We start from the raw sequence: 21938 nt of genomic DNA, 5'->3' as shown, positions 1-21938 counted from the left end.
TTACATGAAACACAAAAATTAATTCCATATGGATCATATACCTAAATACAAACACTGAAAGAGAGACTTAAGGGAATGAAAACACTATGTATCTTCTCAAAGTCACTACAAAATATTTTCCTCCTTCTTCAAAGTATTGTTTCCTAATTCTCTTTCATAATTAAGTAGCTATACCCAATACTTAGAACACATTTCAGTTCAGTCTGGGTGGCTCTGAGCCACCAGCAATTTGCTAAAAAAGGATATAACTTCTACAGTTAAGTTAGATATAAAATCTGGCAAACATACATTTTCTTATTCCTATGTTTATTATTTGAAGTTTAGGGCAAATAATTCACTTACCTTGATGAACAAAGTTGCCTAGACTTAGTTCAAATGATTCCAAAAGAGTTTTTTCTGTTCTTTAATATAACTTTGTTACATAGTTGAAAGTGTCTATGTATTCTCCTACTTGCTTCTCTTCCCTCTGCCCATTTCCAAAAGTAAAAAATAAAACATAACAACAATAACAACAGCAGCAGCAACAGTGAATCATACAACACAAAGTCATTTACCGGAGTCCGTAGAGAACTGTTCCATCAGGATGCAGTCGGATCATTCGATTCTTCACTGTAACCCCATGCACAAATGATTTCTTGTCATTCAGAAAGTAGGTGTCTGGCACCCAGAGTTGGTCAGCTACCCTGTTGTCTAGCGTGAGATTTAGTGGGATTCCAGAATAAGAAAGCCTTTTGTCTTTCCAAGATTGCTGGAAATACATGGTGAGTGTATAATCCTGTGAAATAAAGGAAACAAAAAATTGGACTCTCATCATCATCATCATCAAAGGCCTTCTGTATGAAAGTGATAGTACGTAGTATTGTGTAATCCCAGAGATCCACTGTCCTGCTGTCCCTGAAGAAGTTACACTTGAATACACTGAAATTTTCACCTCCAAGTATGGAACAACCAGTAGGTTAGAAGTGTTGGAGTAATAATTGAATGCATGGACAAGAATTCCCTCCAATGTAGGGTAAATCCATTTAAATTAATTTTAAGGTTTGAAGTTAAGGTCATGATCACGAGGAGGGTCACAAAGGAAAGTTGTACTGAAAGATCCGTGTTCACAAAAATTAACATCTGGATATTATAGTTATGGTACCATTTTGGAGGGGAATGTGTGCTCAATAATAACTTAAAAATTTATGCACTTAAAAGGAGAGGGTGTTTTCTAAATTGCCTCTTGAATGAATACTGCTGTTTGTCTTATAAGGGTCATCAATTACCATTATCTGGATCTTTCTAGCAAATTACAACTTGTCTATTGATACTAAAAATCACCTTTGGATGGAGATAATCATTTGGCCTGAGAACTGAAATCAGCTGTGGAACTGCTCAACCATTTCTCTTACCTCACTCTTGCTTTGCTTTAGAAATTGGTTTGACGTCAGAGTTGGGTTTGTATTTGAGTTTGTTTCCAAACCTCTTGTACAAGATAACACTAAGGACTTCCCTTTTTGCATTTTTTTTTTCTGCCCAGGTTTCCCCTGGCAGTGAGAGTCAGGAAGATTTGGGTTCAATAAATAGATCAAGCTACTGGAAAGGGACTGTGATGATTATCTTAGAGTTTTAGTTGTCTGTTTTTAAAGAACTTCATTAATATAAAGTGTAATTGTCCATTAAAAAATGGTAGCAGTAAAATCATAAAGTCTTTAAGATGTGAGTCTCAAGAGTTCCCTTTTTCTTTTAAAGGATATTTATCTATCAGTAGTGATTGTGAATATTTTAGCGACAGTTAAGAAAACACTACATAACTCCTGAACAATGTTTGTGTCCTGCCATTGTTGCATATACCACTAATTGAGAAACATTGATTCACATCATGCCTTACATCTGGGCAAACCGCACTTTATATAGATCCCTTTATGGATCTGTATGCCATTTCTGAAATATCCCAAAATATAAGACAATATTCATTCTGGATAATGAGCTCCAATGTCCTTTAACCATTATATTCAAGAACACTCACACTGTTTACTCAAGTGGCATCTTGCAATAATTCAAAACCATTCTTTCTTGTTCAATGACAAGGACATTAGCTCTTCACTATTAATCACACAATATCCCTTAAAGCTCTAAAATCTCTTTCCACTTTACCTTCATTTAACAGAAAAGAAAATCCAAAGGGTTAAATACACTTCCTTTCTCAACCGCTACTATTCTCATTTGCATTCTCTTCAATTTTTTACCATAGCACCTTTTTGGAGGAAAAATGAATTGAACAGATTCTGGGCCTTAGATTTCAAAATACCTTGATTCCAAAGCCTATGACATGTAGACCTATGTAACATGAGTAACTAACTTAACCCCTTGTATCTCTGATGCCTCGTTTTTTAAAATCAATTAATTAATTAATTAATTAATCTTAAATTTGTTTAACATCTATTTATTTTTGAGAGACAGAGACAGAGCACAAGTGGGGGTGGGGCAGATAGAGAATGAGACAGAATCCAAAGCAGGCTCCAGGCTCCGAGCTGTCAGCACAGAGCCCAACACCGGGCTCAGAACCACAAACCATGAGATCATGACCTGAGCCAAAGTCTGATGCTTAAATGACTGAGCCACCCAGATGCCCAATCAGATGCCTCATTTTAAAGATGAAAATAATATCATTTACTAGCACTCACAATGTATTGTGAACATTACTTGGGAAATTATGGTGAAAGCTCTTTAGAAACTGTAATATGCTAAACAAATATATGATCTTCAAAATTATTGCTATTTAAAGATTGATATCATACTTCCAAATTACTTTGAGTGTGCATATTCATTTTCATAAGCATTTCTATTTTTAAAGAGATGTTTATGAAAAAAACCTTACAGGCAGAAGGACCCCAATGACCACGAAAATAAGCAATTGTCTGTGATCAATTGTAAGTCTGGGTGTTCGGTTCTTATTTGTAATTCAGCCAATGTAAGAAAAGTAATAACTATCCAAAGACATGTTATTGTAAACTTTGCCATGATGATCAGCACAGTCAGCAGTGGAAAACATGTTTTAGTACTCATGCTGAATAGCCATTAGCTTCCAGACCTTCACAGGTGATACAAAGGATTTCCTCACAATGAGAACATGGGGCAAAATCCTTACACCAACTTTCCCTCAATAAAGTTTTAATATGTGACGGGGAAAAACTTATAAAGGATTATAATGGCAAACAATACTCTGATAATAAATGCTATAATTAAAATATGAGTTTGTGGTAAGTAAACAACGGAGAGTAGAAAGGAGGAAATAATGTAAACATGAGTAATCTCTGCGTAGATTTGAGTGTGCGTGTGTGTGTATGTGTGTGTGTGAGTGTGTGTGTGTGTGTGTGTGTGTGTGTGTGCATTTGCATAGACTTTTCCCTTTCCCTTTCCCTTTCTGGACACTGTTTTGTTTCACGTAAAGAGAGAATTCTACACATGCAGTGAGATCTTTGCTCTCCACAACTCGCTCTTTTTTTTTTTACTAAATAAGGACTAAACTTCACATCATGCTTCTAAATTAGAGCAGTAATTTACCCTATTTTCCAGAAGAAGTAATTCAGTGAAAATGTACTTATGCTTGTATGTTACATTTGGAAGTGGGTGATGTGGCACAAGTAGTTTTCTGCACTTGTCTTAGGTATGTCTAGCATTATTATCTTAATCCATGACATTCCCATGATAAATGAAAATATGGACATACGAGATTGATATCCTTAATGAAAACTTTTGGAAGAGAATGGTAGTTTGGTTGTGGTGATAATGATGATTATGGAAAGATCCAAAATACAGCCTTGTCTCTTTTGTACTATCTGTATGATGGCACGAGCATCACAATAATCTCTTTCTCCTGGAGAAGGCTCTGTGGTTTTTGTAGTCTTTCCAACCCCATCACATTTTGTTCTTACAACCTCGCGAGACAGGCAAATTCTCTCTGAGAGAATTTATTATTTACAGGTCAGAGAAACGATGTACTGTATTTTAAAGAAATTATTCTTTCTATCTGCATCTTAATAGTAATATTAACAATGACATCTGAATATAGTAAAAGTCTATGACTTGTTTTGGTATACTACGTTTTTAGACAGAAAAGAAAGGCTTAAAACTGCTGCATTTTGTTGTCTTGTACACCAGATTTTCTATTATTTCTTTATGAATCAAGGTGCAAGCACTCAAGGGAGAATGGAAAATCTTGCAGAAAGAAATTAAAGGTAGCGATACGTTGAACAAGAACACTAAAACCTTTTTTCTTCTGGGTGTATTTACAAGTATTCAACCAGCTTTCTCAAGTATGCAAGCTACTCTGAGAGAGGAAGAAGAGCAACGGATTTAGAAACTATGGGCCATCGGGGATTCTCTGACACTGAAGCAAATTAATGGGATTAACGGGTTTGAGTTGGCTAATGAAATTGGTAAGGCTGATTCAGGCATGAGAGAATGTGATTTATTGAGGAAAAGCAAGACAGATGATACCAAATCAGTAGTGCTCCATTAGACTCCAAAAGGACATAGTTTTTATAAATCTAAAAACGTTAAGGGAATAAGAAATTATTTACCATAAAAAAAAAACCATGGGGGAGGGGAAGGAAAAAAAAAAAAAGAGATGGAGAGAGCCAAACCATAAGAGACTCTTAAAAACTGAGAACAAACTGAGGATTGATGGGGGGTGGGAGGGAGGGGAGGGTGGGTGATGGGTATTGAGGAGGGCACCTTTTGGGATGAACACTGGGTGTTGTATGGAAACCAATTTGACAATAAATTTCATATTAAAATAAATAAATAAATAAATAAATAAATAAATAAATAAATAAATAATTCTTGTGGAGAACAAAGGTTAAATCAGTGGTTTCAAACTCAAGGCAATGTTGCTCCCAGAGGACATATAGCAATGTCTGGAGATGGTTTTGGTTGTCACAACTGGGAGTGATGATATGTGCTACTGGCATCTGTGGGCGGAGGCCAGGGGTGCTCCCTCTCAACACACACGTAATGCACTACCCAGCACAGACCCCACAACAAAGAATTATCTGGCTCAAAATGTTAATAGTGCCAAAGCTAAGAAACCCTGCCTTAGATGAAAATATCCTTCCTTTTAATATCAATAAAATATTTCAAAATCCTCTACCATTATTTACCATGAAAATTGTGTATATTCACTGGTCTACTTGGGCTTTTAACATATTCCTCAAAACTTTGTGCTAGGGAATTCTGACATTGGATGGTTTATAACTTGCCACTTTACCATAAGAAATCATTTGGTAAAAATGCATTATCTTGCATTGGAATAGGGAAAAAGAGTTGTGTGTTTTATTGGGGTATGCCTGTGACTAGAATGAGCTCTTAGATGTTATGCTGGGCTAAAAAAGTGGTCTTTTCTGAGCTGCCTCCACAACCAGCACATCTCAGTCTGGTTGACTTGTTAGTGAAGAGACAAAATATTGCTTTAACGTCTAGTAATATTGCATCCACACAGAAGGATCATACGAACAATCCCTTCTTTTCAAACTGTTCTCAGGAAAGGGGATGTGTGTGTGTGTGTGTGTGTGTGTGTGTGTGTGTGTGTGTTCATGTGTATAAAAGAACCAGTGCTCTCGCACACATTTATATTTTATCTTTCACAAGTTCGAACATACATTATGAAGCATCCCAACCACAAATCCGTGTTCCCTGTAAAATATTCATGCCAGTTTAGTTGAACTCTAATATGTGCTCTTTCCAAAGCTAAGGCTGCTTTTCCTAAGAGCTGATTGTGGTAGAGCTGTGCATCATTGCCTGCCAGTTCTGTGGTCCCTTCTAGTATGGAAACTGCCCTGCCTGCTGACCGAACAAGGCCACAATGAAATCTCATGATCCTGTCCCGCCCCCCCCCCCACCACCTTGGGAACAGAGAGTAGATACCTAATTTAAAAGCAGCTGATCCACAGGCAGGAAATAAACCTGTGCCTGGATCAAAAAGATGAGATGAACCAATCGGAGCCCTCTCCCAGAAATTAGCTCTTGCATAAAGAACCTGACAGGAGCTGTAGGACTAAGTGCAAAAGTCATGACATAGAACTAGGGCTGCACTGCTATTATGAGGTTATGAGAGAAGAGAGGCTATGAAAAAAAGAGGAAGCCAGCCTACACCTAAAGGGACCGGAGAAAGGGAAACACAGCCGTAAGAGGAAGAGTCTGACATTGTGAGAGAATGAACAACTGAGTTCATGAAGGCTTTTTACTTCTTATTTCTAGTTCTCATGAGGTCTGGACATGTGGACATGTTCAATACTTTAACCTCTTCGGAGCCCTCTTTATATCATTGCAATAAACTCTGCTTTCTTTGTGTTGGTTAACTTCATTTTTATTTTCTCCAACCAGAAAAAAAGCCATAATAATGATGCTGATCAACATCCATATCAGAATATAATTAAGAAAAAATTACACATATTAAGGAAACCCAACAAAAACCTCAGTCATCTGGCCTATCTTCCCGATTTCAAAAAAGGGAGGTATTATGAGAAATTTGAGACCCAGAGATGGCAAATGACCAAAAAACAAAAAGAGAGACATATTTGGCTTTGTTTATTAACTGGAAGAGCAAAGAGAGAGGAGGAAAAGATATTTAACTTTAATCAAGACGATTCCCTATCAAACTCAATGACAATTCTGAAGAAAAGTAACCTGGAAATTTATTCAAAGGATACAGGAGTGCTTATTCATAGAGACACATGTACCCCAATGTCTATAGCAGTGATTTCAACAATAGCCAAATTATGGAAAGAGTCTAAATGTCCATCAACTGATGAATGTATAAAGAGATGTGGCTTATATATACGATGGAATACTACTTGGCAATGAGAAAGAATGAAATCATGCCATTTGCAGCAATGTGGGTGGAACTGGAAGGTATTATGCTAAGTGAAATAAGTCACTCAGAGAAAGACAGATATCATATGTTTTCACTCATATGTGGATCTTGAGAAATTTAACAGAAGACCATGGGGGAAGGGAAGGGGAAAAAATAGTTACAAAGAGAGAGGGAGGGAGGCAAACCATAAAAGAGTCTTAAATACAGAGAACAAACTAAGGGTGGATGGGGGGTGGGAGAGGAGGAGAAAATGGGTGATGAGTATTAAGGAGGGCACTTGTTGGGATGAGCACTGGGTGTTGTATGTAAGCGATGAACCACGGAATCTACCCCCGAAACCAAGAGCATACTGTACATATTGTATATTAGCCAATTTGACAATAAATTAGATTTAAAAAAAGTAAACTGGAGACTAGGTGTGTATGCTGGCAACAAGTAGTATAGCTTATAAAGATAGGGGGAAACAACCCACACAACATGCATCTCATGCAAACAAAATGTAGTGGAAAATGGCCTGGTAAATAAACCAATTTAAGTTGTAATTGAAATGAACCACACAACATCTGTTTCTAATGCAACCTTCTGCTTAAATGAATGTTTCTGTATCAGTGTCACCGTTAAATACATTCTGCCATGGAAATGCGTTATTGTATCTCCAGGTTTGCTGTTAATTTATAATCTTTTATCTTAACATCGTCTACTATTAAGTTAACTATTAATATATGTTTGTTGTGCTTACTCCTTAGCCATGTTTTGCTACAGTATCTTTAAAATACATGCACTGTCATTGTTTCCAAAGCCCATATTCTCATGCATTATTGATTTTTTTTGCCCACACACTGGAGCCTTGCACTATGCCTCAGAGAACATAGTCTTCTTTACCTTTGCCTTATCCTAAATAGCCCCATTTGGTTTATCCATCTGGGCAGTCAGGCTTTTTGTCAGTCTTGAGTTTTGTTCTGAACAATTCTAGAGTCAATCAACCTCGTGGGAAAACAGAAACAGCGAGTTACGGGCTTGTACCAAATCAGAGGCACCTAAGAAAATCACACAGGCCGTTGTGATCACTGTGATACATAAACACACAGATGACATGGGATGTGACAACTAGAGAATGCACTTGGGTTCTGATGCAATGACCTACGAGACTATTGGAAGTACTATTGGAGACTGAGACTGTACAATATAAGAATTTCAGCATTTGTAGTCTAAATTTTTTTTAATGTTTATTTATTTTTGAGAGACAGAGACAGAACATGAATGGGGGAGGGGCAGAGAAAGAGGGAAACACAGAATCTGAAGCAGGCTCCAGGCTCTGAGTTGTCAGCACAGAGCCCAACACGGGGCTCGAACCCACAAACTGTGAGATCATGACCTGAGCCAAAGTCAGATGTGTAACCGACTAAGCCACCAAGGCACCCCTCAGCATTTGTAATCTAATATCTACTGTAGAAGGTATAAAGACATATTGCCTTTAAAAATATAAAAACATTTTTCTACACAACAAATCCAATTTCTTCAAATGGATGTGATAAAATTAATGTTTCATCCAGTGTCAGTTTAAATGTCTTATGTTCTAAAGTTTAAATAATCAGAAGCTCAAATAGTTAGAGTTGTTTCCATGGTAAGATATATTGAAATGTTGGGCCCGCAGCAGGGACAATTTTCTAGAAACTTCTGAGGCAAAAAGATCTTAGGGTATTAGAATGACTGAGTCACTGTGTCAACATTTAGTGGTTTTTTACTATGCTTAATGAGTTGTATTATGCCAAATGCTGAGGAGAAAAAGTTGAATAACACATTTTTCCTGTCTGCCTCCAGGAACTCCTAGGTCAGTGGGTGAGACTCAGCACTATTAGTCCCAAGCTGTCCTGCTGTTCTCTGTAGTCTTCTCAGCTCTTCCTTTACCTGTGTAACCAGATTCCTGCATGAAATTCCCTCCACTTCAAATACTCTGAAGCAGAGTAGTTCCTCCCATCTTCATTGGTAGCTGCCTACTCAAGGAGACAAGATTATTGAGTAGGAGGGTGTCGGTTTAACAAGCTCTGGTATTCACCTAGGGAATAGATAGATAAGTCAGAGTTGACTTAACACAGCACTGAAGGAGAAGAGAAGAGGAAAAACGTGTGCAGCAGTGAAGTTAGAAGAGAGCATCGGCTATGACCACTGGGTTTCTGACGTAAGTGAGTAGAGAGGTAACAATAAGAATTGAAGATTTGGGGCTGAGGATGACTAATGGTTTTCAGGCTGGTGTGTGTTGTGGGTGTCAGTGGCATTTGCACATTGAGATGCCAAGTAAGTAGTTATGGGCCAAAATATAGGAAGATAGGGCTCAGGGGGAAACAGAGCCATGTGAGTCATGAGTGATAGATGAAGTCATGGGAATGAATTGGCTCACCATGGAGACAGTAGAAGGTGAGAAGATAGAACCCCTGGGAAATTTGATTCTGTGATTAGTCACTCACTCCTTTGAGCTCCCACCACACTGTTCTCCCACTTTGATTGTAGCACTTGCAATTCTTTCTCAGTCCCACTGGATTCTGAGCTGCCCAAGGGCAAAGGATTTTTATTTTGTTTTTAATTTTTAGGCCCTGGCATAGTGTGCAGTGGAGAGCACAAACATGCTAGCTGAACGTGAATTAAGTAGTGTTGTGTGTCTGTAGCACTGGATATAAGCGCTAAGTGTGTTAGTACAAACTCATCTTGCCACATTCCAATTTTCTGAAAAAAACGTGTCATCCTTAGATAACATACATGGGGACTCACAGTTAACTAAAATAATTTCTAATCCGGAGTATTTTTGCTCTAACTGTTCAAGATTAATGGGTCTATAACTCCCACTAACATACGTAACTGATAAATCTCCGGGAAATGAGAAAAGCACATGGAGTTTAAAACAAACTTACGTTTTAGGGCTGAAGTTACAGTGACTTTCTACAAAATACTAAGAGACATATTTTGAAATATATCAGATGAAATTTCATTGATAGTTTCAGTAGTAACTTCTCATTTTGGAAGCATAAGGCTATTTACACCAAAGCTTTAAAAATGGACCGTATTCAGTGAAACTTTTGAGCTCATTTACAAATTAGTCAATATTGAAAGTTATCAGTAAAATACTAGATTGGTGATTAATTCATCAAGAGAATCATAAATGTTACTGATGTTTAAAACCACATAATTAATTACATATATATGACACACTAAGTTTTTTCAAACTTCCTTAGTTCCAGAGATCCCTAGGAAACCAATGTTTCCATTTTCTCTAATATCTCAGTAAGAGCAGAAGTAAAAACATATGCATGGAGTGGAACATTCAGAATGTGGTAGTTTTGGCTGACCATCCTGAGTTGAACTATGATTATATGACCAGGATGGTAACCATTATGTGGTATGCATGGCAATTCAAGAAAACTAAACTATAAAGTGATGTAAGCTTGGGAAAAAAACATGAGAATCAGAATCAAACTAAAGTTCTGTTAAAACACACACTACTTAGGGGCGCCTGGGTGGCGCAGTCGGTTAAGCGTCCGACTTCAGCCAGGTCACGATCTCGCGGTCCGGGAGTTCGAGCCCCGCGTCGGGCTCTGGGCTGATGGCTCAGAGCCCAGACCCTGTTTCCGATTCTGTGTCTCCCTCTCTCTCTGCCCCTCGCCCGTTCATGCTCTGTCTCTCTCTGTCCCAAAAATAAATAAACGTTGAAAAAAAAATTAAAAAAAAAAAAAAACAAAAAACACACACACTACTTAGAAGAGATGGAAAAAACTTTGCGATCATTTTCTAGCCCAGGAAGGTAGTCTTCTTTCGTGAACTGTGATCTTTTAATGTGAATAGAGCTTAAAAGGGAACAATCAGTATAAAGTAAGGAGGGGAATTGAGGAGGGCACTTGTTGGGATGAGCACTGGGTGTTGTATGGAAAACAATTTGACAATAAATTATATTAAAAAGATACATGTATATATGTATATAAAGTAAGGATTCTATTATGTTTTATGGGAGGAGAATTTGATATTAGGAACTTTTCCCCCCAAGTCAGATGGTGCATACATATTTATTTATTTATATTTAAATTCAAGTTAGTTAATTTTTTTAATGTTTATTTATTTTTTTTTCTGGAGGGGGGGACAGAGAGAAAGGGAGACACAGAATCTGAAGCAGTCTCTAGACTCTGAGCTGTCATTAGAGCGTGACACAGGGCTCAAACTCATGCACCCCAAGATCATGACCTGAGCTGAAGTCGGAGGCTTAACAGATTGAGTCACCCAGGTGCTCCTCAATTCAAGTTAGTTAACATAGAGTGTAGCATTGATTTCAGGAGCAGAATTTAGTGATTCATCACTTACATATCACACCCAGTGCTCATCTCGACAAGTGCCCTCCTTAATGCCCATCACCCATTTAGCCCACCCCCCCCCACCTCCACACCAGCAACCTTCAATTTGTTCTCTGTATTTAAGAGTCCTTTATGGTTTGCCTCCCTCTCTGTTTTTATCTCATTTTATTTATTTATCTCATTTATCTCATTTTATCTCATTTTATTTTTCCTTCCTTTCCCCTATGTCCCTCTGTTTTGTTTCTTAAATTCCGTATATATTGAAATCATATGATATTTGTCTTTCCCTGACTGACTTATTTCACTTAGGATAATACACTCTAATTCCATCCATGTTGTTGCAATTGGCAAGATTTCATTCTTTTTGATAACTGAGTAAGGAACTCTTAACTTTTTTTTAAATGTTTATTTATTTTTGAGAGAGAGACAGTGTGTGAGCAAGGGAGGAGCAGAGAGAGAGACACACACACACACACACACACACAGAATCTGAAGCAGGTTCCAGACTCCTAGCTGTCAGCACAGAACTCAACGCAGGGCTCAAACTCATGAATTGTGAGATCAAGACTTAGGCTGCAGTCAGATGCTCAACCAACTGAGCCACCCAGGAGCCCCAGGAACTCTTAACTTAAAACTAATAGGGTGAAAAGGAGAGACTGTTATGGGATACAATGATAGCTCTCTCAAGAGCCAAGTATTTCTGATATCTCTTAGAGCTGTCACTTACCCTTCCAGGAAGGAATCCTATAGAAACTCTCAGGAACTTTATTTTCAGACTTTCTAACAGGAAGATGGATTTCCATCAAATTATCCATCAGATTATCATCCTAAAGAGACCATGGATAATGGTCTCTTGGGTGTCCCTGGAGGACTCTCAAAATAGAATGGGTAGCCAAATTAAATGCTCAAATGTCAACTTTATCATGTTTGCCTTCTTGCTCCATTCTCTCTTTTCTGTACCGTCTTCCTTTGCTTAGTTTTCTTTTAATTTTCCTTTTAGAGATAATCATTATCAACATTTTGGTGGCTAGTTTTTCTATCTACTTAAAAAAATAAGATCATTTTATATACACTACTTTTTATCAAGAAAATTATTACTTCTACACAGCTATTTATTTATTCATTTGCTTGTTTGTTTATTGTTTATCAAGATCTCTTTCTTCCTCTATCCTACTTTCTTTCACTAATTGGTAACTTGGTGAGCAACATTTTATACGTTTGCTCATACTCATACAATTATATAGGAACATATATATGTATAGATGGGAATTTTATCATTGTTTTTTCAAAAGTAGCATTATATATATTCACTTCTATGAATCTTTCTTTTATTAATGAACAGCACAGAAATTCCTCCAAATCGATGGGTAGAGATATAACATTCCATTTAGTGGTTATACAGTGTACTATAATATAGAAATTAATCATATTCTATTAATGGCCACGAAGAACATTTCAGGGTTTTTTAAACAACCAAAAACAACATTGAAATAAATATTTTTTTTTCTTTTTTTTTTTAATTTTTTTTTCAACGTTTATTTATTTTTGGGACAGAGAGAGACAGAGCATGAACGGGGGAGGGGCAGAGAGAGAGGGAGACACAGAATCAGAAACAGGCTCCAGGCTCTGAGCCATCCGCCCAGAGCCTGACGCAGGGCTCGAACTCACGGACCGCGAGATCGTGACCTGGCTGAAGTCGGACGCTTAACCGACTGCGCCACCCAGGCGCCCAGAAATAAATATTTTTTGATAGATAGATAGATAGATGATGGATAGATAGGTAGATCACAAGTACTGGTGTTTCAGTGCATCTTTTGCCTTGTGTGATGCTATGCTCTGGAGCTTAATATGGCAACTTGCTAAGACAAATAAAAATAAAACCACAGACTGCTCCTTTAGTACTATAATTTTCTAAATATTAAACTAAATTCAAATTTATAAAAAGCATTAACTAAGTAAGGTATCTTAAAGTCAAGTTTATAGAACTAAAGAGCGACATCAATATCCATACTGGCCATCCTCGGTGGCTCAAACTCGTTGAGCATCTGTTCAAACTTCTCTTGGTCTTTGACTGGATCCGGCTAAAAAGTGACTTGGCAGACCTGGCTGCAGAGAAGGACCTTGGCAATGGTATACCATTTAATGAGAAAAACAAAACAATAACGAAACTTCAAAGTCTAGGAATTTCTTTGGTAGTATAGAAAAAGTGGTTTGTGGATTGTAAAGTTAATAATTCTGATAAACTTAATAGTCCTCTAATACAATTTCATAGTCATTGGTCATATCAAACATGTATATCTAAAGAGATTTGCATTAAGGATATACACTGGACCCAACTAGGAGTAAAACCTCCATGCTAACACCATGCTAAAACAAATTGACCCATCAACTAAGTCTTTGGCAAAAACAGAACTAAGATAGTTGGAATCTAGTTAAAGATTTATTGCTCACTAGTCCTGTGATCTTAGAGCAAATTTGTCAATTATTCTGAAATTCAATCTTGTTGTCTGTGTGAAGGGCAGAAAAACTATGAAGAAGTCTGTTGTAACAGTAAATCAAAATTATGTATGTAATAGTCCTAAAAATATTTAAAAACTATATGTGAATAAATGAGGAAAACAAAGTAGCTTTAAACATGTCACAGGGCAATGAAATGCCTAATATATATTTGTACTCTCTTTAGCTGAGTTATCAATGCCCCTCTCTAAATACTTAATAAGAGCTGCCTATTACTGAACGTTTACCTGTAGTAGGTGCTTTCTATATGTTATATTGTTTAAACTTCACAGCACCTTTATGAAGTTGGAATTAGTATTCTCTTTTTATAAATGAGACTCTGAGTTTATGAAATGCCCAAAATGACTCCGCTCAAAAAACGTCAGATTTGTGATTTGAAACCACATCTGTCTGACTTTAAACTCCTAGTTCTTTCCAGTATATAACAAGCAATGGCTTAAGTATGTATCACAAGCACGAAAGGTTTTTCTCCTAGGACATGGTTTTTGTCTCCTGCCTAAGGCTGACTTCTGACTTGCTTTATTATGGATTAATCATTAACAATCAGTTCTAATGTAGACTTTTCAGTCCTCTCTGATGTTTTTTTTTTTTAATTTTTTTTTCAACGTTTATTTATTTTTGGGACAGAGAGAGAGCATGAACGGGGGAGGGGCAGAGAGAGAGGGAGACACAGAATCGGAAGCAGGCTCCAGGCTCTGAGCCATCAGCCCAGAGCCTGACGCGGGGCTCGAACTCACGGACCGCGAGATCGTGACCTGGCTGAAGTCGGACGCTTAACCGACTGTGCCACCCAGGCGCCCCAGTCCTCTCTGATGTTTTATCCATGAATTCTCCTTCATCAGCTGTTGCTGGTAAGGAACACCACTGCCATGCTCTTATCTGTGTGCAGCTGACATCCCCACAGAATGCTAAATACAATCAATTGTCCATCACTGCCCTGGATGATTCTTCAGATGTTAGCTGAGGGAAAGACAACATTTTCGTTCTACGATATCCTCAAGGAGTATAGGAAGTAGGATAATTTTCTTTTGGTAGGATGGCTTCCCATTCAAAAGCCTGCCAAAGTATTTTACTACTTCTAAGTGAAAGCCTTCTTAATCATTGCCTATGGTAGCAACTGTATTTTCCTTGCTGGCAGTTATTTCTAAGTAACAGTAAGGTGAAAGGCAAACATGGCAAGTGCCTAGAGGTTAAGGATCTTTTAATTTAGATTATGTGTGCATGATAACACTCTAGGAGAAGAGAGCACATACATTTGTTGAGGGTGGGAGCTACTAGGCTTTACTTCTATGCCTCCGGCACCGGATGATGGAATGCTGAATGAAACAACTATTCATGGCCCCAAACAGAATCACGCCCACCCACACTTAAGTCTGCTTCTCTACCTCCACCCCCATCTCCATTCCCCATGTTGATCAAATCAGAAGCTAAAAATCTTTCTGGACTCTTTTCTGTCTCAATTTCCATATTAAATGAGTCAGTAAAACCTGACCTTTCTATTTCATGAAAATATCTCTTTATTCCATCCACAGATGCTACGATTTAGTTTGGCATTTATCATTTCTCACCTGATTAACTGTAAGCAGCTTCTAACTAGTCCTCTACTTTTGGTCTTGTTCTTCTTCCCTAATGCATTTTGATATATGGCAGGTAAAGTGGCATTTCCATTTTTAAAAATCACATGATGAATATGTTGCTCCCAAGGTTAAACTTTGGTGGCCCCTCCAAGTTGTGAAGATAAAAATACAAATTGCCCAAGGGCAAACAATGTGCTTCCTTTGTTCCTATTTCTCTAATTGCACTTCCTTACTCGATTCCTTTTCCACTCTATCATCCAGCCACGCTTGTCTTCTCTCAGTTCCTCAGACACAGGGTATTTCCTCTTGCTGTGAAGTCCTCTTGTCCTAGAACAATCATTCTTCTTCTCTCACCCCTGGCCACGCCCTACTGATCCAGGCCTCAGATTGGAAGCCAAATTGTACCTTTCTATCCCTAATCAGGAAAGAGAAAGTTTGGGTTTGGTCTCTCCTATTGCTCCCCCAGGACACTCTCTTCATAACCTGTATTTCTCTGCAAGGAAAACTGGCTGGGTGCTCTTCCATTTCCTCCACCAGCCTGTGAGCTCCATGAAGACATATCTATTTTGTTACTCCCTGTGCTGAGGACAAGGCCTGCAGCCCAGAGGGTATCTAACAACTTGTTGAATGAAGCAATAAATTGTTGAGACGAGGGGTAAATCCAGACGGAGACAGCCCAGTTAAGATTGTAGCAGAGGTGAAACATACTAGGAATCTGAATGGCGGCAGAGTAGGAGTAGCCTAAGGAGAGGAGTAAGAAACAAAACATTGGAAGGAAAGAGAATGGATTTAAACTGGTTGCTGGGAATATGAGAAATAAAGAAAACAAGGCAATCACTAGAGGAGTACCAGAATTCAGGGAAAAGTTGATGTATTTATGCTGGACATTAATTCAAAGAGCTTGAAGTGGAGATATAAGTATTGTAACTGATCATGAGATAAGTAGATAGATATCAGGGGCATATATTTAATAAGCCCTCATCAACTCTATGGGGACAGAATTAAATGAGATTATCAAAGTGAATGTATCAAAGATAGAGGCAAGACAAGGGTGTAGGACAGAAGCTTGGTGCATATCAGTCTTCCCCCACCCACCACCTTGCGCTGGCTAAATGCCAAAATGCTCTTTCAGTGTGTGAATGCAGGGCAATTGATCAATTATCACTCAAGAGGAGAGATGGGGTGTTAGTAACTATGAACAGTCTGAATATCAAAATCTACAGATAAACTCCAAACCCATTTTTACAAAATTCTAATATTTAGCTGAGAAAACTGTTTTCTCATGTAAAGTGAAAGATGTCAAGGACAAATAAGACTCACTTCTTAAACTATATCATTTTGTTTATTTTTAGTGTGTCTTATCCACTCCTAAGGGAGGTGTATGTTTCAAAGTTAGGCATCAGCAACAAAAACGACCCAGAAAAAGAAATTGCCTTGAATAATTTACCACCCAGCCAATCAAGTTTCTAATTAAATTGTGGAGTCACACACCAACATGTTCCTTTTAAGCATATTTAAAATGTATTAATTTAGTCATATGCTAGCCTTTTCCTTGTCATAAAATTTTTCTAGATATATTACTTAAAAAATTCACATGGGGATTGGTTTGCTAATGAGAATAAACCTAAGGATCTGGAGAAGTGGGTTTTAGATCTATGGATAATCTTTGTCAAATCAAATTCCCAGACAGTGAGCAATTTCATCTAGTAAAATGAGGGGGTTGCCTAGATCAATGGTTCTCACACTCAGTGTATGTAATTAACGTCAGGACCACTTGGACTACTGAATGTGATTCTAAGGAGCACCATCCTGAAATTTACATTTTTTGGATGAAGGCTTCCAAGAACATTATTATGCTTCTTTAATTCTCGGATCATAATTCAAGAAATGGTGACCTGGGTATTTTTCTTCAAAATCCTAAATGATCCATGTCTATGCTTTCATTAGTCCTATAAAATCTGTATCTGTTCCTGTCTCTATCTACTTATTTATTTAGTTAGTGATGAGAGAGAGAGAGAGAGAGAGAGAGAGGGCACATGAGTGGGGGAGAGGGGCAGAGGCAGAGGAAGAGAGAGAATCTTAAGCAGGCTCCATGCTCAGTGTGGAGCCCGACAAGGGGCTGGATCTCACTACCAAGAGATCATGACCAGAGCTGAAATCAAGAGTTGGAAGCTTAACCGATGAGCCACCCAGGTGCCCCCCTGTCTCCACTTATAATGTCATTCCCTATTTTATCAATTTCCTTTTGTGTTGTCTTTTCACTGAAGCAAAACAAATATGAGCCTTGGAAACTTCTCTTAGTGTTGCTCTACAAGAAACACATTTTCTTGAATAACAAAAGAGGAAAAGGGAAGGATAGAGACAAAAAGTAAAGGAGAGAAGGTCCTTTATCTTTACTTTCACATACTGTGTATTTTCCTGCCCTTCCAATTCACTACTTTTAGCTTAGCACATTTGTTTTATTTTATTTTATGTTTTATTTTTTAAAATTTACATCCAAATTAGTTAGCATATAGTGCAACAATGATTTCAGGAGTAGATTCCTTAGCACCCCTCACCCATTTAGCTCACATTTGTTTTTAAAACGTGTAACTCAGAAGCATACTGAAATTTGAATCCCTAGCTCAGATGTGAGTGGAAATAAAGGATCAACAAGTAATATGGCCACTGAAACAATATCTGCAAGAATAATGCAGATTTTATTTTTGAAGAGCAGCTTGAGTTCTTTCCAATTCTTCATACCTCATCTGTGGCCATTTCTCCATCCTGAATATGGAAGAGACTGAAGGACAAGGACAAGGGAGGTCTTGTATAAAAACATCACAGAGAGCCTTAGGAAGAAAAATCACACACTATGCTGATGTATTTTTTCATCTGCATGGAGCAATGTGTATTTTGGTTCAGTGTTAAAAATCCTCAAGCTATTTCTCTCATGTCACAAGTTTAAGGAGTTATCTATGAATGAGTCAGCCTGACAGTTGCCATGGTAACAATGCTCATCCCTTTGGAGTCCGTCCCCTTGTAACGTTGCCGCAGAAATACCTTAGTTTCAGGAGGATCTGAAGTTCCTCCTAGATTTAAATATTCATTATGTTATATATGCATTCCCTGATTTTTCAAGATTACCTGACTAGAAATCATTTTTAGAGCTCTATAAATAGACCTGCTACGTCATCCTCCTTTCTTACACAGATGAAAGACAAGTCCATAAAAATCCTTCCTGTGCTCATAGCACAACCAGTCTCTCTCGCTCCCCTCACCCCTTTCCTGGGCATAAATGTGGGCACATATGTGGGCAACCAGCGTCCTTCATATTTGAAATGTTTGAAGAGACCACTCTGGACAGCAATCATAAGCCCCTATTTTCAGGAGAGTGGTTGAAAATACTTGCAGACTGCCACGCTGCAACTGTGCATGAATGTAAATGATGCTATCATTTAGAGTGTAGTCACTATGGGCAACGTTGGTATGGTTTCTGATTTATATTCTAGGAACAATCTATTTGACAGAATAAAAGTGCTTGTAGTTGCTATACCTTCAAACAGAGAAGCCCAGACTTTTCTTTGACAAGCTAGGTTCTCAATAATCTCTCTCCATGTACTTTTCCAACACCTTTTCCTTCTTGACTACCTGCCCACTCAGGCATGTGCTACTGCAGACACAAAGGGCTACTCATTATTTCTTTAACATTTTGTATTTTCCCATACTTCAGTGTTTGGTTATACTTTTTTCTCTTCTTAAAATCAAAATCCTACTTACCTACAAGGTCAAAGATTTTCCCAATCCTCCCTCCAGGCCAAATTAACCTTCCCCCCCTACTCTGCTCTTTGTTACTTTGTCAATGTCTCTATGGAGCATTGACACATTCCACCTAGTGTGGTCATGATGTAGCTATTCAGAGGCCTGTCTCCTCACTCTATGCTTTAGAGGTTGTGCCCCATGTCTCATTCATCCTTGTGTGCCCATAATATTTATCACATAGACACCAGCTGATGTTCACTAGACTTAAATATGTTGACGTGAATGGAATAAAATATTCAGGGAAAACAGCCACATGAAGAGTTGAGATCACGGTATAATACAACACTCCTAGTACACATAGGCTGGCGTCTTTGCAATATGGTTTTTATGAGTACCCCATTTCTGAAGTAAGCATGATGGGCTGTTGACTATGATGGTTTCTCTGAAATCCATTGCCAAGCTGCACTTTTAGAAACTGTAGTCATGTGGTATCATGATTAGAGCATAGGCTTTAAAGTAAAAAAGATCTGAATTCAACCTCAGCTTTGTTATTTACTAGCTCTGTTACAAAGTCATTTTGCCTTTCTAAGGTCCAGTTTCCTCACCATTAGATTGGAATTAATTGAGATAATATAATAAAAGTCTTAGTGCAGCGCTTCATATACAATCATGTATTCCATAAATAGTAGTGATTACTACTGCAAGTATAACTCAGAGATACTTCAGGAGGTTAATATATCTCAATTGTTCTCGTGGTACCACTGGGAATCCTCTTTGTGATTGTTATACTGCACATGAAGTAGTCTGGTGAGGGTGTACCAGGTCCACAGCTATTATTTCTGATACGAATCTGACCGTACGTTGGTCAAATAACTTTCCCAGACTAGGCGCAACTCTCTGATGCAAATAAAGTACTTCTATAGATTAGGCAGTGGGCTACAAATTGGCCTTAAATATCCACGCTGCACGTTATGTATGCTCTATACTCAGTGGAGACTCTCTTCCTTCTGAAGGTAAGACACACAGACAAGGACACAGTTAATAGCATGGGGCAGAAACAAAGACACAGCGAGAGGAAGCAATGTATAGAAAAAAAGGGGAGTTTAGCATGAGTTGCTGGGGAAAACAGGGGACTTGGATGTGCTTACAGAGAAGCAAAGACAACAGGCAGCAGAGTCCCCTTAATGTTATTGCTGAGAATCTCTAGAGCTAATCCAGGATCTCGAGTCAGGTTCTATTTCCCAGTGAAGCCCCGCTGTGTGGGTGCTAAGACTATTGTCAGTAATTCTAGACCCCTCCCTGTATCATCACTCAAATAACAGGAACCCCTCTATTCTTTACATCCCGAAAATGCCTACCTGATGATGTCAACATTTTTGATTTAGAAATGTCTACCATTTGAAATTTATCCCAAGGCAATCACTTAGTCACCAACTATTTTTTGAGTAGTTACTATGTGTCAAGGACTCTGCTGGGCATTGGAACCCCAGGGAGAGTTACTTTCTCCCTCCTCTCTGCCAGTCCTACACCTTAGCATTAAACTCAGTGTCCAACACTGCATTTGTCTAGAGCTACATGTATGTATCTTTTCCTAGCCTCTTTCTTCCAGGAAGGCAGTATTTATGTGTTCTTTTTTCCCGTATCTCGCACAAGGTCCAGAATGTAATAGGCATTTGTTAACAATCTTGGATGTTTACAATCATGAATACATTGATCAAACAGAACTAAGGTTGATTTCATGGTGACACTGATACAAGTTTTTTGAAGAGCAGTATATAATACTGAGACCAACCTTATTTTATTTTTAACCATGAGGTTGTGAATGCTCCTCTCAAGCTTATGTTAACTGAGTTGGCATATATATAGGCACTTTTTCCAAGTCCTTCATTTGGAAATTTCTACATCATGCCTCTTTATTGAAGTCTTTAATCTCACTTATACACATACTTAATTTTGCTCTAAGCAAAATCTATTTTGTGAGATTCTTTGCATTGTCAAAGAGCAACTTAAAAAAAAAGGTAACAACTTGAGACAAGCATCTCTGTTATTTCAGAGAGACTATTTTTTTTAACACAATGTCATAGAAGGCACAATGATGTACTTATGATCTGTTTAGTTTTTTCCACTCAGTGGTACCAAGAAACAAGGGCCAAACCCCCTCATTTGTAATTCCCTCCAAATATCCAAGGACAGAAGCCTAGTTTAATTTCTAAAGGTAGTTATATTTAGCTGTAAGACCATATTATTTGATGAATTTGATTATAAAGATTGAAGATTTGTTTGAAAAGTTTGCTGAGAAGATTTCAACAAGAGAAATAGCTACTGAAATACTGTATGAGTTACAGCTGGCATTCAGAAGGAAGCCTTGAACTAGGTAAGTACCTTCTCTCAAGGTGCTGACAAAGACAGGAGGAATGGAACTAACATTTCTTGAGTATTTACGGTGGACCAGATACTTTGCTCTTCATTTTGTATACGTGTTCTCGCATGGTACACTTAGCAATTCATAAGAGCTGATGTGATATAAAGACTGAGATTGAGAGGGATCGAAAAGGCTGCTTGCAAATGCTATGATCTGGGGTTTGAATCCAGGTATGCCCAAGTCCAAATTTGCACACTTTCTACTATACCTTTCATGCTTGCCATAGTGGGATGAATGGTAACCTCCCAAAAGATATGTCCATATTCTAATTCCCAGGACCTGTGAAAGTAACCCTATTTGGAATAAGGGACATTGGAACTGCAATTAAGTTAAGGATCTTGAGATAAGATCATTTGCAGTTATTCAGGTGGGCCCTAAAGCCAATGACATGTGTCTTTATAGACATGTACAGAGGAGAGATACAGGGAGAAAAGAAGTTGATGTGAAGATGAAAACCAAGATTGGAGTTACATGGCACAAGTGGAGGAATG

General features: G+C 38.0%; 1 protein-coding gene across 2 annotated transcripts in view; it reads right to left on the bottom strand.

Moving 5' to 3' along the window:
* GABRB1 (gamma-aminobutyric acid type A receptor subunit beta1) overlaps positions 1 to 21938 on the bottom strand; it is a 380581-nt gene that overhangs the window by 241490 nt on the left and 117153 nt on the right. For both annotated transcript variants that reach the window (XM_047092020.1, XM_047092021.1), the window contains exon 4: positions 555 to 775. In XM_047092020.1, the coding sequence (XP_046947976.1) occupies positions 555 to 775 (221 nt within the window). The remainder of the gene's footprint in view (positions 1 to 554; positions 776 to 21938) is intronic.

The sequence above is a fragment of the Lynx rufus genome, unplaced genomic scaffold (genome assembly GCF_022079265.1).
Source record: "Lynx rufus isolate CCGP_SWC_20201006 ecotype Redwood Valley unplaced genomic scaffold, mLynRuf1.p SCAF_3, whole genome shotgun sequence".
NCBI classification, from domain to species: domain Eukaryota; kingdom Metazoa; phylum Chordata; class Mammalia; order Carnivora; family Felidae; genus Lynx; species Lynx rufus.
Note: the sequence above shows the minus strand (reverse complement) of the source record. Positions and strands in the feature narration are given on the sequence as shown.